We start from the raw sequence: 15,868 nt of genomic DNA on the forward strand, positions 1-15,868 counted from the left end.
TGAATGAATGAATGAATGAATGAATGAATGAATGAATGAATGAATGAAAATAAAGAAAATCTTTTTCCCTTGGGTACATACACCATAATGGATCAATCAATCAAGGTAAGATCAGCCTTAAAGGAAAATAGTTGCTTACCAAAGAAATAGGCTTCAGATTACAAGTGTATAAATTCTACTTCCTTTGTATGTGTGTGTTACAGAAACTATATCCTCCTGCAGACTGTAATATGGGCATATGCCACCCTCCATAGCTTTACATGGGGGGCACATACCGTCCTCCACAGCTTCGCAGGTTTATTTTTTAGATGTGAGAACATCCTATGCTTAGTCCTTCTTCATCCAGTGGATTACGGCCTAATGGCGCAGACCTACAATGCTAGCTATTTGAGAGGCTGAAGCAAGAGGATCATGAATTCAGAGCCAGTCCAGACTACTTTGTAAGACTGTTTTAAAATAAAAGCCGAAAGAGGACTCGGGTATTGGCTGTTATAGAGGTTTGTCAAGCAGGGGTAAGTTGTAGGTTCAGTCTTTGGAGGGAAGGAGGAAGGAAGGAAATTTTCTTAACAAAGAGCCAAAACTTCCCTGTGTCTGCCCAATATTACTTAATGTGTGTTTGTGTATTGACCTGAATAATTCTCTAATTGTTTTACATGTGAGAATTTTGCTTTCCAAGTAAAGCAAACCAACTTTCACAGGGATAAGGTTCTTTATAAGGCTCGGTAAGTGAGACTGGTCTGGAATTTCCTTTAGTAATGCTGGCTAAAGGTATCCTTAGGACAAGCATTCAGTAGCAATAAGTATCTGTTAATCAAATCATGCCTAAATGATGCCAGGCTTCCTGGAAAAGCTACATCAAAGCACAGACTCTTCACAGAGCAGAGCTCGGTTTCTACCGAACTGTCATTCCTTTGGCTTCGTCAACAAAGTTGTTAACAGTAGATTTCTTGCTAAGACATCATTGAGAAGGAAAAGACCACACTCAAGGATCACCTTTTCTCTTCTTCTAGTTGGTTGAGGAGCTCCACTTTCTCCCTATCAGCAGCTTCTACCATTGTTCGCAGCTGGTCCATCTTGGCCTCCAGTTCCAGGACATGCTAGGGAAGCAAGGATGGCAGTGAGTAGCCCAGGGAAACCTCCAAAATAGGTCTGGCTAAGTGTGACCATGATTGGTGGGCATCATTCTTGATACACTCTAATAGATTTTTATCTTAATAGATTATTCCTGGCAACCTTCCTGGAAACTAGATGACAAAAAAACAAAACCCCTATATCATATAGCAACAGAGGGCAACAGGAAAACAAGACTCATCTTTTCCAGTCCTGAAACATAAGAAGTAATAGTCTACAAGCAATACCTGTGATCACTAAGGTCCCAGTAATGAGCAGTCAATACAGACAGACTCAAAGTCCAGACAGAAAGACCAAATGACTACGGTAAAATCGAGAAGAACAAAACTTTATGATGATGGAAACTGGCACCTAGACCACAACTTTCCAACAAGCTCAGAAAAGAAACTAACACTCATTTCCCATGTTCAAATCCAACTCCATGGCTCCGAACACCAGGCACTCTTTTTATCCTTATCAGTCAATTTAGAAACCACCACATCCACAAGATCAACACCAGACTTCACCTGGTCATGCCCATCTCGAGCCAGGGCTAGCTCCTGCTCTATCTCCCCCACGTGGCTGGTGGCCTTGGCCACCTCGGCCCGCTCCAGGTCCCGCTCAGCCAGCAGCTGTTCAATGTGCTGCTGTTTCTCCTTCAGGGCCTCCTGGAGGGCGGTGGTGCCCGAGATCTTGCGGGCGTAGCGGGAGGAGGTTTCAGTCAACTGCAAAGGAAAGTCAGAGAAGTGAAGGGCGATGATGCTATAAGGGATAAAAGGAGCGAGCAATGCATGCACAGCAGGCATGTCCTCAGCAAAGCAAAAGCACTGCCTCAGCTTGTGGATTTGCAAAATATTAGGCAAAGTTCTCACAAGAAAACAAGAACCTCATTAAAAAAAAAAACATAGATAAACAAGCTCACAGCAAGTTTCAGAAGACGTTTAGAAGATGAATGTGTAGTTCAAATATTGGTATTTTGAGTTTAGCTAATAGGGCCTATAGGAATCTAGACAGTTTTCACAAAACCTACTTTGAAAGTTTCTCTGAAGTTGCATATAGTGGCTCACACCTGCAATGCCAGGACTCTGAAGGCCGAGGCTGAGGGACTGCCAATGAACTTGAGGACAGCCTGACTACAGAGTAAGACCCTGTCTCAAAACAAAACAAAACATCCCAAGGTTCTTTAAACTACTTCAGCCTGAGCTACGGTTGTCTTCTGGTAAAGACATCTGGCCAACCATAGAGCTTTTAAAGCTTCCAAACATCACTAGGAAATGAAGACATCACCCTTTGAGTCACATCTTTTAAACTGATGAAATAGGTTCTTGTAAGGATTTTTTTTTTTCATCTTTGTTTGCAAAGAAAAAATCTGGGTGCTACCATGCCAGAATCTGATATCCTGAATCCCAATCACCAGGTATTTATAAGGCTTAAGAGAAGTCTGGACAAGGACAGTCAGACAGACAGTCACACAGACATAAACACATACACACACATATATAGAAGATGGAAAGAAAGGAAAAGAAAAATATATGGATAAAAAGAAATGATAAGTGGGAAGAAGAAGACAGGACAACAATGAGACAGGAAGGAAAAAGGAAAACAGAAGGACAGGAAGTGGCAGAGCCCAGGGCTGGGGGACCCTGAGAAAGAATGTGTCTTGTCATCTATTAATCTCTGTTGTTTCACATACATCTCCATCTTGAAGTCATGTAAAACCCAGAGGAAATGAACCTGCATAAGTGGCAGCAGGCAACTGGGCAAAGTGAATCACATTCCTCTCTGCAAGTTCCCACAGGCTCTGCAGGCTGGGAGAGTGTTTGTCCATGGCCTTGACTTAGCAGTTGCTGGCTCTAGACCAACTCAGCCTTTGCTTCTTCTGCAAACAAAGCTTCATTTGTCACCTGTGCTCTCCATCAGTCTATGGAGCCTTCATTTCAGGGAACAGACACCAAGGATCTTCATTAATTAATAATCCAGCAATTTGATGACTATCAGAGCAAAGGAATCCAATCAAACCCACAATGCCTTTTCTGGCTCGTTTTGTGGAATTTCTTGAATTATTTAAGCGTATTGGGAGCAAATTCCATTTCTCTTTTCAGCACTAGACCAGCTTTCCATCCTCGCTGCATAGTTAACCTAAACTTCTCACTAACCTCTCTTCCTAAGCACAAATGTGACGTCACCAAACCATGTGCATAGGTATGCCCCAAGGGCCCCTGAAAATTCACAGGGACAATGAAAAATGTGTAAAATCCCAAAGAACTGAAGAGGAAGCTGTTGCACAGCATGTGAATGACTAGATCAGGCACTTCGGTTTATCCTTAGGCTGTAACCCACTCCATTCAATAGCACCACACCTGCAAAGCTGAGTGATGGCAACTGTGAAGATAAAGAACAAGTACTAAGCACCAATCAGAGCAGCATAGGAGATGAAGGTCCAAGGTTCAACAAGATGCACAGTGCCCAACAGGAGCATATTCCTTAATGGTAGGACACTACAGCTACTGAAGAATTAATTTCAAATACTGACTCTTTGAGGGGGACTGTAGAGATGGCTCAGTGGCTAAGAGTGCTTGTTGTGAAATCACAAGGACCAGAGTTCCAATTCCAGCATTCAGCTAAGAAACGAGGTATCCCACAAACGCCAGTTCCAAAGTATCTGACACACACCCAGATGCACATATATACAAATGAATACTCAAAAAATATTAACTTTTCAACTTCTATCTTCTTAGGACAGAAATACAACTCTAAGAAATAAGTTAAAATCATATTATTTTATATCCCCGTTATACTCTTTCACAGTCATTTTATTAGAAACTATAGCTATCCCCACATAAATACACCAAGAAACAAAGCTGTCTCACAAGACAAGGAGACTTATCTTTTGACAATTTTCTTCAATAAATAAGGTGAGCTATGAGAAATCAGAATGTGTCTGCTAAATGTTAGGAAGGGGAACTGGAGGATGCAGAGAGAGCTTGGAATTCCCCAAAGAAATGGACATAATTTACAAAACAGAAAAAGTTACTCAAGGAAAGAAGCCTTCCAAAGCGGACATTGCCATGGAGCTATTCCTAGAACAGCAGAGGAGATGTCCATATTGGAATGTGCTGAGCCTTTTGGGATAAGGCTTTGTTCTTTGCCTCCATTCCATTGGTCCTGTGACCTTCTTCTCCTGAGAATCATTTTTAGTTGTTCTGTTGAAGATGCAAACTGAAACAGTCTGAGAGGTATATATTTCACCCGCACATGAAAGGAAGAAACTGCCGCTGGCTGGCAGAGGTACATCACAGCTACTTCGAGATCTCACCACCCACTCCTTCATCTCCCTGACAGTGATGGGGCAGAGGGTTAATGACATCAAGGACTGAAAACTCTAGTGCTGGAGTCACCATCTAACTTTCTATTGCCTCAAGTTCACCATCAAAAACCTGAGGTCCTGAGTTCAGATCGGGTAGAAACTTGCTGATATTTCTGATGTAAACAGCATCTGCCTCACTTCCAAGTTAAAGTCAGGGAATGACATAAAAATAATCTGAATAATATACATTTTAACAAAAAGAACAAGGTGTTCATTTTACTCTGATAATTGCATTTCAATGCTCTAAGTGAGAAAAAGAGAAGAGAGAAAGGGACCAGAAAAGAGATGAAGAGAGACAAAACATGCCATGGCTCTTCCTAGAGCTTCAAGCTCCAAAAGCCTACTCTGGCTCACATAGCTGTGCGCTAGACTACACTGGTAATATAAAGCATTAAGTTCTCTCAAAACACACTGGTCCCTAAAATTGTTAGAAATCAAAAAGAGAGAGACATGTCCACGACGAATGGGATCCCTCCAATTTCCCTGTCATTTGGTCCAAAGTAATGTCAAGGAATAAATGTTAGTTACTACAGACGTCTCAAGAACTGGCATACATTACAGCTATTATAAATAAAAGTGCCATTAAGAAATCTTATTTCAAAACCCATGTACTTGCTGGAGTTCCATTTTCAAAACTGCCTCCAGGGACTTGCACAGCAAGCTATGGCTAATACTCAGAGCACAGAGAAGCAAAGCAGGTCACTGGCTGTGGTCATTTGGTGCCTGAGGAAGAAGAAGAGGAGGCTTACTAGTCCTGTTCGGCTGGGCTTGCTGCTCACAGAGGAGGCCACAGAGCTCATGGAGCTGAGGGAGGAGGCAGAAGGGCTGCGCTTCAGGCTGGCAGGCGTGGTGGCCATCACTCGCCTCACAGCAGCGGCTTTGGCTTTGGCTGGTGTAGTAGAAGGAAATCCAATCTTTGTCACTTTGTGGACAGGAGCAAACAATCCGTATTTGGGCTGACATTGAAAATACCTTTAGGAACAATAAGAGGAACAAATACAAAAAGTAATTACAAAAAGTAACAACTACACCCAAACATTCTTCCAACTCAAAACGTATGAGATTAGGTAAGAACATAAGTAGTCCTACTATGTGATAAATGTAAGCAGAAGTTTAGCAACATGGGGACCCCCACTTAAAGCCATGACAAACAAGACACATAAAACAGGTTCCTGACTCTGGCAGACCTACCAAAGTAAACTAGAAATGTCAGTCATCTAAGGACACTAGAGATTGTGATAGTGTTTCAGTAACAGGAAAAGAATGGCTCTGGGGCTGAAGAGGTGGCTCAGTGGTAAAAGCTTGCCATCACATGAGAGGCTGGTTTTCGATACACAGGATACACACAAAAAAGTGAGGAGGCTTGATGGCTTCGCAATTGTGTTACTAATAGATTTTTATCTCTGAATGTTTGGTGGATTAAAGTCCATATGGGTATAAATGGTTTATAGGTCTGTGCTAACTAGATCGTGTCATGATCACCAGACTATATACCAATAACAACACTGTGCCATCTCCCGTAGCTGCACCCAGCGTGTCAAAACATTTGAAAAAGAAAACATTCTAAGCCAGCATGACTCCAAACCCTAAAATCCAAGCACTTGAGACATGAGGAGTATCATGAGTTTGGGAACAGCCTTGACTCTCTGAGGCCAGCTTGAGCTATGTGAGACCAAAAGAAATACGGGAAATCCTTACTCATCCATCTGCACTGTCTGAGTCCCCTCTGTACTACGAGGGCAGAATAGGAGTACTCTTATAACAGAGACCCCGCCTGAAAGTCCCTTAGCACAGGATGGACATCTTACCAGACATGAAGACACAGTTTACATTTCTTTCACCCGACTCTGTCCCTGATGCTCAGGAACTTGCAAAGGCCCACTCTACTTTCAAAAAAGGAAAGCCAAAAGGAAAAATGCTCTTTGCTGAGCAGAGTGGTGCTCAATGGTCAGCCAGGCGACCCTAACTGGTAAACTCCAGGCCAATGAGAAATCTTGAAGATGGCACCCAAAGTTGTCCTCTGGCATGCAGAAATGAGCACATGCAAGAAAGAAAAATAAAGGAAGAAAGGAAGGAAGGAAGAAGGAAGAAGAAGGAAGGAAGAAGGAAGGAAGGAAGGAAAAGAAAGACAGAGAGAGAGAAAGAAAGAAGGAAAGAAGGAAGGGAGGAAGGGAGGAAGGAAGGAGAAAGAAAGAAAAAGAAAGAGAAAGAGAAAGAGAAAGAGAAAGAGAAAGAAAGAAAATAAGAAAGAAAGAAGGAAAGAAAGAAAGAAAGAAAGCAAATGAAAGAAAGAGAGAAAGAGAGAGAAAGAAAGAAGGGAGGAGGAGGAAGGAAGGAAGGAGAAAGAAAAGAAAAGAAAGAGAGAGAAAGAAGAAAGGAAGGAAGGAAGAAGGAAGGAAGGAAGAAGAAAGAAAGGAAGGAAGGAAGGAAAAGGAAGGAAACGAAAAGAAAAAATATTTTCTAGCTAGGTCTCAGGAAAGAAAAAAAAATCTAGGCGTAGTAGTATACACCTTTAATCCCAGCACTAAGAGGCAAAAGCATGTATCTCTGTGAGATAGAGGCCACTAGTCTACATAGCAAGTTCCAGAACAGCCATGGCTACATAGACTGTACCTCAAAAAACAATAAATAAATAAGTAAACAAAATAAAAGTACAGCTCCTACTCAGTCACAGTAGATCATATCCTTAACCCTGATACTTGGGAGACTGAGTTGGGCAGGAAGATTGCCACAAGTTCTAGGCCAGCCTGGGTTACATATATGGTACCAGGCCAGCCTCTTCCAAAAAGTAAGAGGGTCTCACAAAACAAAAAGTACAACTCCTCAGACAGCAGTTTCCACTTTATTACACATACTTGGTCAGATCTTCTGGAGCACACATAGGAAGATGCACTATCCCACAATTCCAAACCAACCTTGTTCCAGCAACAGCACCATCGTTCTTCCCCAAAGGTTCATCTAATTCCACACCACACCATTCCCCCTTGGCAAAGTCAGTCTCTCCAAGAAACCGGACTACTCCAGCCTTAGAACCACCAACCTAGAAGAAGAATAAAAGGTGAAATTTAAGTTGAAGAGAAGTCAACAGATTATTCCACTGTGGTCACAACAAATGACGCTGGTGCAGCCCATTGTCCCATCAGCAGCTTCTTTGCTTTCTCTTCTGAGCTCTTCTCCAGTTAAAGCCACCCTGGCAACTCATCTGAGTGACACACTGCCAAACTGACCTGATGTCGGGTACAGTCCAACAATGAAGCATTCTACATAATTCTACATAATGTCCTCAAATATTTACCAAATATAGTCCTTTCCTTAAAAACAAAACAAAAAAAAAAAAAACAAAAAAAAAAAAACAAAACAAAACACCTGCTTATAGGCCAGCAAGATGGTTCATTAGGTAAAGGCACTTGCTGCCCTAGGGTGCAAGCCTGAGGACCTGTATGCAATCCCTGGAACCCACCTAAATGTGGAAGAAAAGAGCTGATTTCACAAACTGTGTGCCCTCAAATGCACACATAAACAATAATAATGAATAAGATAAAATTTTAAAATAATTGATCTCTTCAGAGCAATTTTCCTGGTTGGAAATAAATATGCCATAAAAACCCAGCAACATCAAAGAGAAGTAAAGCTCATCTGTGACTCCTGTATTCTTGATACTTTCTTGTGCTTCGTCTCAGCACAGTGGTGTACGTGTATTAAAGACACAGTCTACATGTTTGGTTTAGGCTCACTAATTGTATAGCAAATGAAAATTTAAGTACTTTAACCAGGTATGGTGATACACACCTTTAATTCCAGCACTCAGGAAGGGGAAACAAGAGATTTAGTTCAAAGTTGTTAGTTCAAAGTCATTCTGGTTTAAGGCAGAAGCAGGTGGATCTCTGAATTGCAGGCCAGCCTGGTCTAGAGAGTGAGTTCTAGGACAGCCAGGGTTACACAGAGAAACCTTATCTTGGGGCGGGAGAAGGAAAAAGAAAAAAGAAAATTTATGTGTTTTAAAATGATAGAATCTCCCAGCTGTCCCTAAGAAGAAAAAAAAACAACTTTCTTCTAAGGAGGAACCTGAAGCTGTTGCTAGCTCCACAAAGAGCAGCACAAAGAAAAAGAAAAAGTCCCAAAAAGCATCCCAGGAAGATTTAAATGGACATGATTGGGGGGGGGGGTGCCCTAAGGTAACAGCTCCTACCCATGATAAACCCCAATAAAACCACAAAAACGGATTAAAAAATGATAGAATCTTCTGATTTTTCACACTGTGAGGGTTTTGTCTCCTTACAGCTGTTAAAAATACCATTCCTCACAATTTTATTCACATGAAGTACTAAAAGCTAAGATTCCTTTTAAATATTTTCCCAACCATTTTCATATACATATGAATATTAGCTACCATCAAAATTATACCATCAGCATTATGCATACATGAGAACACACATTTGTGTCATGGTCCAAATCCATCCATTTCAATCACTGCTGCTTAGCAACCTGCATCACATCTGCCTGTACTCACTTTCCTTGCCACAGCACTTCTTCAGAACATGCTTTCCATTTTCTCACCTTTTGCCTGAGCTTTGTGTCCTTCTCCTACCTGAGTATGGAAGACTGAATGCAGGGCCTTGTGCATGCTGGACAAGCACTACCACTGAGCTCCAGCTCCAGCCTTTTTTCACTTTTTTGAGACAGGGTCTCACTAAAGTGCCCGTCTGTGCCAGACAGGTCTTGAACTTTTTTATTCGGCAGGGTCTCACTATGTAGCCCTGACTGGCCCGGAACACACCAACTCATCATGTAGACCATAATGGCCTCAAACTCACAGAGATTCACCTGCCTGTACTTTCCAGGTGCTAGGACTAAAGAGGCGTGCCACCACGTCAGGCTAGGCTTTGAACGTCTTTGTTTTGGCTTTATAAATAGCAAGATTACAGATCTGCACTACTAGGCCTGACTGAGGCTCAGTGTTTAGGAGCACTTGTGAGCTGCCATGTGAGAACCAAAACCAGATCTTCTGTAAAAGCAAGAAGTGCTCTTAAACACTGAGCATCTCTCCAGCCCCTACAATGAAGTTTTTGAAAAAGAAATTAAGAAAAAGGGGATCAGCGCCCTGTCCACATATATACATGCAGACAAAACATTCATACCCATAAAATAAATAAATGTAATTTTTTTCATTGAGATAAAAATAATAAACACTTTTTTTTCATACCCAGTGACAGTCAATGCTGACATCTAGGTTCATTTCTTTGGTTCATTGCTGTGGTTCCAAATAGCCTCATCCCACTAAAACTCACACTGAAGGCTAGAGTGTAGCTCAGTTGGTAGAGTGCTTGTCTGGCACACACAGATCCCTGTGGTCCCCAGTGCCACATAAACCAGGTGGAGTGGCAACACCTGCAATCCCAGTACTCAGAAAGCAGAAACAAGAGGCTTAGAAGTTCACAGTTATCCTGGGTTACATAATGAGTTTAAGAACAATCCAGGATACATGAGACCCTGTCTCAGAAACAAAACAAAACCCTCACATTGAGGCTTGGTTTCCAGTGCTACAGTGTCGGGAAGTGGGACTTACTGGAAAGAATGTGGTTTAAGGGGAGAGGAATGTAGCCTTCATAAATGTACTGATATCTTTCTGGGTTAAGCCCTACAAGATTGGACACCACGAAAACAGGTTGTCATAAAGCAAGTTTGGCTTCTCTGAGTTCCCCTCTGTGAGTTCCTCACATTGATTGAAGCCCTTAACAGAAAAAAAGTCAGTGTCATGTTCTGAGACATGTCCCAGCCACCAGAGCCCCTCAGCATCAGGAGGGGCTGATGCTGTTTTCTGTTACATCAACAGAAAACAAACTACGAAGCATTTGGAAAAGAAAGGCAAGAGGACAAGGAGTTCAAGGTCATCCCCAACTACACAGAGTTCAGGGGCTGCCTGGAATATATGAGACCTCACATTAAAAAATGTAAACAAATGAACAAAAAGTTAAAACAGAACCGATGTGCCACAATATGCACTTCACCCATTTTTCTTTGGGGATATTCTTATGTTGTGATTTAAAAATAAAAATTTATTCAAAAGGCTGAGGCAGGATTGACATGAGTGTGAAACCAGCCATGTTTACATAGTGGGTTCTAGACCAGGCTGGACTGGCCAGTGAAACTCTATCTCGAAGAAAAAGAAACTTTATATATAATGAATTAATGAACTTTGGAATGCAAAGTTTCTGGATCCACATTCATTTAATATTTATTTTCTTTTGTGAATGTGTGCATGCTCAAATATGTGTGTAGGAGTCAGAGGATAGCTTGCAGTACTCAGTTTACCTGCTACATGGGTTCCAGGGAACAATGATTGATGGCAAGTGCCTCTACCGGCTGAGCCATCTTGCCAGGCCCTCTCTAGTCTTCCTTACAAATATCAAAGCAAACATAAAAGCTGGCATGGTGGTACACAACTATAATCCCAGCATTTGGAAGTGGAAGTAGGAGGTTCAATAACCCAAGATCCAGGCTGGAGAAATATGTAGCCGAGGCTGTCCTTGAACTCACTGAATAGCCAAAGCTGGCCTCAAGCTCACAATCTTCATGCCTCAGCACACAAGTGCTGAGGTTACAGGCATGCAGCACAACACTCAGCTTAACACACTGTTGACATAACAGAAATGTAAAACAACAAAACTTTCATTAATTATTTTTTCCTATTTGCTTTCACCTATAATCTTAGCACTTGGTAGGTGGAAGCAGGAAAGTCAAGAGTTCAAGGTCATTCTTGACCACATAACAAGTTTGAAGTCAATCTAGGCTACAGAAGACCTCCAGCTCAAAAAAATTTAATTATTACTATGTGATGCTAAGGATTGTTTCCCAGGGTCTTGGTTGCTAGGCACATGTTCTACCCCTGGGCCATAGGCCCAGTCCCAATTTTTTTCATTTTAAACTATATTAATTTCTTCAACAAAAATTTAGCCAGGTGGTAGTGGTGCATGCCTTTAATCCCAGCACTCTGGTAAATTTGAGTCCAGCATAATCTACAGAGTGAGTTACAGGACAGCCAAGACTACACAGAGAACCCCTAATCTAAAAAAACAAAAACAAAAAGAAACACCAAAAATTTAAATTAACACTAGCCAGGTGTGGTGGTAGATGCCTGTAATGCTAGTATTACAGAGGCAGAAGCAGGAAGATAAAGCATTTAGGTCAAAGAAGAAGCACAAGCCTTTGATCCAAGTAAGTGATCTGAGGCCGGCCAAAGCTAAGTAGTGAAAACTTGTCTCAAAAACACCAAAAGAAGAAGGAAAAAAAAATTTTTTAAACCCCTAAAACAATTTAGGCTAGCATCAGGTACCACAAAAAAATCAGGCCTGCCTGGACTACATGAGATTTTGTCATAAAAAAAAAAAATCAGGGGCTGAAGAGATGGCTCAGCAGTTAAGAGCACTGGCTGCTCTTCCAGAGGATCCAGGTTGGATTCCCAGTACCCATAAGGTGGCTCATAACCATCTCCAACTCCAGTTCTAGAAATCCAGCACCCTCTTTTGGCATCTGTGGGCACTGCATACACATGGTGAGCATATACAAATGCAAGAAACCACTTATAAACATAAAACAAAACCTAAGTAAATTGATAAAATATGGTATAGCTACAAAATACTATATATTCACTGATGGCACATAAACATATATATAATAAAATCCCATTTTTAGGAAGTCCGCCAACAAGGAGTTGCCTGATGCTGTAAGAAGAAATAGAAAATGATCTTAAAAAAAAAAAAAAAAAAAAAAACTGACGTGACACATTCTAGTTTTTGAAACAGGATGTCTCCCTGGGACTCAGTTCTTACTGATTAGGCTAAATTAACCAGCATTTGAGCCCGAAGTCTCCCTATCTTCACCTCCCCATCCCTGGTTAAGTGTGTGCCAATGTGTGCTTCCAAGTTCAGCTTCTTTACATGGGTGTTGGAGATCAAACTCAAGTCACGCTTGTAAGGCAAATGTTCTGCTGAGCTATCTCCCCAGCATCCCTGCCCCTGCTCATTTATTTATTTACTTACGTTTCAGCTTTGGTTTTTATTTTAGACACGGATCTTGCTATGTTGCATAGCCAGGCTTCAAACTTTCAATCCTCCTACCTCTGCCTCTCCAGTACTGAGATTATAGGCATGCAATACCATGCCTGGTAATTTTTTTAACTATCAAAATTTTAAATCAAACATTTCTGATTCTAAGTCTAATTCTCTCTCTGTCTCCGTCTCTCTCTCTCTTTCTCTCTCTCTCTCTCATACACACACACACAGAGACAGAGTTTCTCTGTGTAGCCTTGGCTGTCCTGGACCCTCTTTGTAGACCAGGCTGGACTCACAGCAATCTGCCAGCCTGTGCCTCCCAAGTACTGGGAATAAAGGTGTGCACTACCACCACCCGGCAAAATGCTTCTTATTTCTAAATCAAAGATTTATATTTAAAAAACAAATTCGCATATTAGCCAAATATGTTGGAGGGAAGTATGGGGTACAGCATTGCTGTAGCCTAGACTACAAAGAAAGACCTTCTCTCAAAGAAAAAAAGGAGAAGGAAGAGGAGGAGGAATAATTAGAAGAGGAAGAGGAGGAAAGCGTTAAATGCAGAAATGAAGGGCCAGTGGCCAAAGTGCCAAGTGCATGTTGACTCACCAACACCCTGTCTCCGATCCTGAGCTCCCGCTCTCCTTTCTTGATGGAGCCAGCCTCTGAAAGGTTGGAGATTGACTCACTGGCAGTTTTTGTAAGGTTGCTGATTTGAGGTGTAGTTGAGGTTTCTTTTGCTGTTGACTGGGAAAGGTTATGGGGGATATTTGAGGGGGTGGCTGGAGAAGAGGACACCATTGTGGCTGCAGCCGTGGACAGAGGTGAAGCAGCTCTCACAGAAGCTGTCTGCAGGCCATTGGCTTCGTCTTCTGCTTGCACCTTCCTGGTTAACTTTGAAGGTCGGGTAAATATGCCCTTTAAAGGTTCACACTGAAAATACCGAACTCCTGCCACGGAACCATCGTTCTTTCCTATGGGTTCATCTAAAACAATCCCAGCCCACTGGCCTGGTGCAAATTGAGTTTCCCCAAGAAACTGGATAAATCCAGGCTTATTCCCATTCACCCAAACACGTTCTCCAACTCGAAAGTCATCCACAAATTCCTCTTGGGTCTCGGACGATGGAGGGCCTGAGGCTTTTTCATTGGATATTGTCTTTTCCACTGGAGCAGCAGCTGAAAACAAAAGGGGGAGTCAGGAAATATCCAATGTCATATTCAAGCAGCTAGCTTCTAACTTAAAGAAAAACAGAGAAAGGAGTGGAGAGATGGCTCAGTGGTTAAGAGCACTGGCTGGGGCTGGAGAGATGGCTCAATGGTTAAGAGCACTGGCTGCTCTTCCAGAGGTCCTGAGTTCAATTCCCAGCAACCACATGGTAGCTCATAACCATCTATAATGAGATCTAGTGCCCTCTTCTGGCATGCAGACATAAAATTGTATACATAATAAATAAATAAATCTTAAGAAAAAAAAAAAAAAAAGAGCACTGGCTGCTCTTGCAGGGGACCCAGGTTCAATCCCTAGCACCCACATGGTGGATCACAATCTGTAAGTCAGTTCCAGGGGATCTGACATCTACTCTGGCCTGAGCCAGCAACAGGCACATACATGGTGCACAGACATACACACAGATAAGACACTCACACACATAAATAATAAACAAAGCTTTAAACATAAAAATAAAAAATAACAGGAATATGAACAGACCATGACTTGTTGGACAAGTTTTTTTGTTTGTTTGTTTTTGTTTGTTTGTTTTTAAGCAAGGAGGCAGAACATTGTCAAAACTCTGTGAACTGGGGACTGAGGCTTATTCTGTATTTACAACTAAGACTGGAAGTCATCAAGGCAAAAACCAAAAAACAAAAAAAACAAAACATAGTGCTTTCCCAGCCATTTATTGCAGTTCTGAGTTCATTTCTACCCCACTCCCTTTCTGAAAAGTTCAAGAATACATAGTCAGATACACTAAGACCCATTTATTACTATATTTGAGGAGTGAAGCTAACAAAACTCATACCGCTTAACCAGAGACATGTGGTCACGCTTAAGAATGAAAGGATTCCGGGCTGATGCCCCCTGCCATCTTTACTCCATCTTTACTGCAGCACTGTTATATAAAACCTGCTCCTTTGATGGCAGAGGTAGAAATCATGGCAAAATCAAAGAGACAGCAACTGGCCAAATGCCCTGGGAAAACAAGGCACTTGCGTGCAACTCTTGCCTATCTTAAAGATAGTAGTTAGTCTTCGAGAAATGTGTATTTACATTGAAAACTTATCTATTCAGTCATCCAATAAAGATTTATTAAATACTGACTGTAATTTGGAAAAGTGCACACTCCTAACCAGACTACCATTTATAAGGCATATCATCATGTCAGGATGTGACACAAACTCCCTGAATTTAATTTCTTCCCTTGTAAGGAGGCTGTGTCATCTTTCTTTGAGGGCATCTGAAAGAGGATTAAACGACTCAGTGTATTTCTTCATCCTCTACATGTTTAGGGAGCTCCTGCATCTCTAGGACTACTGCCAGGTATTGTTCTATACCAGGAAACACAGCAAGGCAGTACAGTCTGTGCCCTCAAAGAGGTCAGAGACGAGAACTGGGAAGACAAGAAAGCAGACAGCTTGAGTGCTGTGGAAGAGACAGACAAGCCTCTGGCCCTATCCTACAGCTGACATCTGACCTGAGACCTAATTGACAAGAAGATATAAGCAAAATTGGAAGAAGACCAAAATTGTCAGCAATACATTTCTGTTGTTTATAAATTTCCAACCTAAAATATTTTGTTAGAGCAACCTGAATGAACTGAATCACTCACTCATAAAATGTCTGGGAAAGGTCTTTCTCATTGCTTTGAGAGCCATTCAAGTATAAATCATTCAATTATAAAATCATAATCTTTTAGACCAGACTAGTGTTTGTTTTGTTGGAATTCCATGGAAAAAGATCTAGAAAAATTAAGAAAGAAAAAAAATCAAAGAAATACCTTAACATCATAAAGATCAAATAACTCAAGTGACTTAACTTGACAACTATTTTAACTACTTACATTAAACCAAATTAAGAATGGACAACCTCCAAAAATGTGACTCAAAAATTTTAGGGGCCGGGTAGTGGTAGCGCATATCTTTAATCCTAGCACATGGAAGGCAGAGGCAGGCAGATCTCTGAGTTTAAGGTCAGCTTGGTTTACAGAATGGGAACAGAAAAACCTTGTCTAGGAAAAAAAAAAAAAAGGAAAGAAAGAAGGAAGGAAGAGAGAAGGAAGGAAGAAGGAAGGAAGGAAGGAAGGAAGGAAGGAAGGAAGGAAGGAAGGAAGGAAGGAAGGAAG

General features: G+C 41.5%; 1 protein-coding gene across 4 annotated transcripts in view; it reads right to left on the bottom strand.

The window, feature by feature from the left end:
* Positions 1 to 15,868, bottom strand: part of Clip1 (CAP-Gly domain containing linker protein 1) — a 117,001-nt gene that overhangs the window by 67,147 nt on the left and 33,986 nt on the right. For all 4 annotated transcript variants that reach the window (XM_055605743.1, XM_055605741.1, XM_055605740.1 and 1 more), the window contains exons 3-7: positions 13,135 to 13,703; positions 7,393 to 7,517; positions 5,227 to 5,449; positions 1,638 to 1,835; positions 994 to 1,097 (exon numbers count right to left, since the gene is read on the bottom strand). In XM_055605743.1, coding sequence (XP_055461718.1) covers positions 994 to 1,097; positions 1,638 to 1,835; positions 5,227 to 5,449; positions 7,393 to 7,517; positions 13,135 to 13,703 — 1,219 coding nt within the window. The remainder of the gene's footprint in view (positions 1 to 993; positions 1,098 to 1,637; positions 1,836 to 5,226; positions 5,450 to 7,392; positions 7,518 to 13,134; positions 13,704 to 15,868) is intronic.

The sequence above is a fragment of the Psammomys obesus genome, unplaced genomic scaffold (assembly GCF_907164565.1).
Source record: "Psammomys obesus unplaced genomic scaffold, mPsaObe1.curated_primary_1811, whole genome shotgun sequence".
Taxonomy (NCBI): Eukaryota; Metazoa; Chordata; class Mammalia; order Rodentia; family Muridae; genus Psammomys; species Psammomys obesus.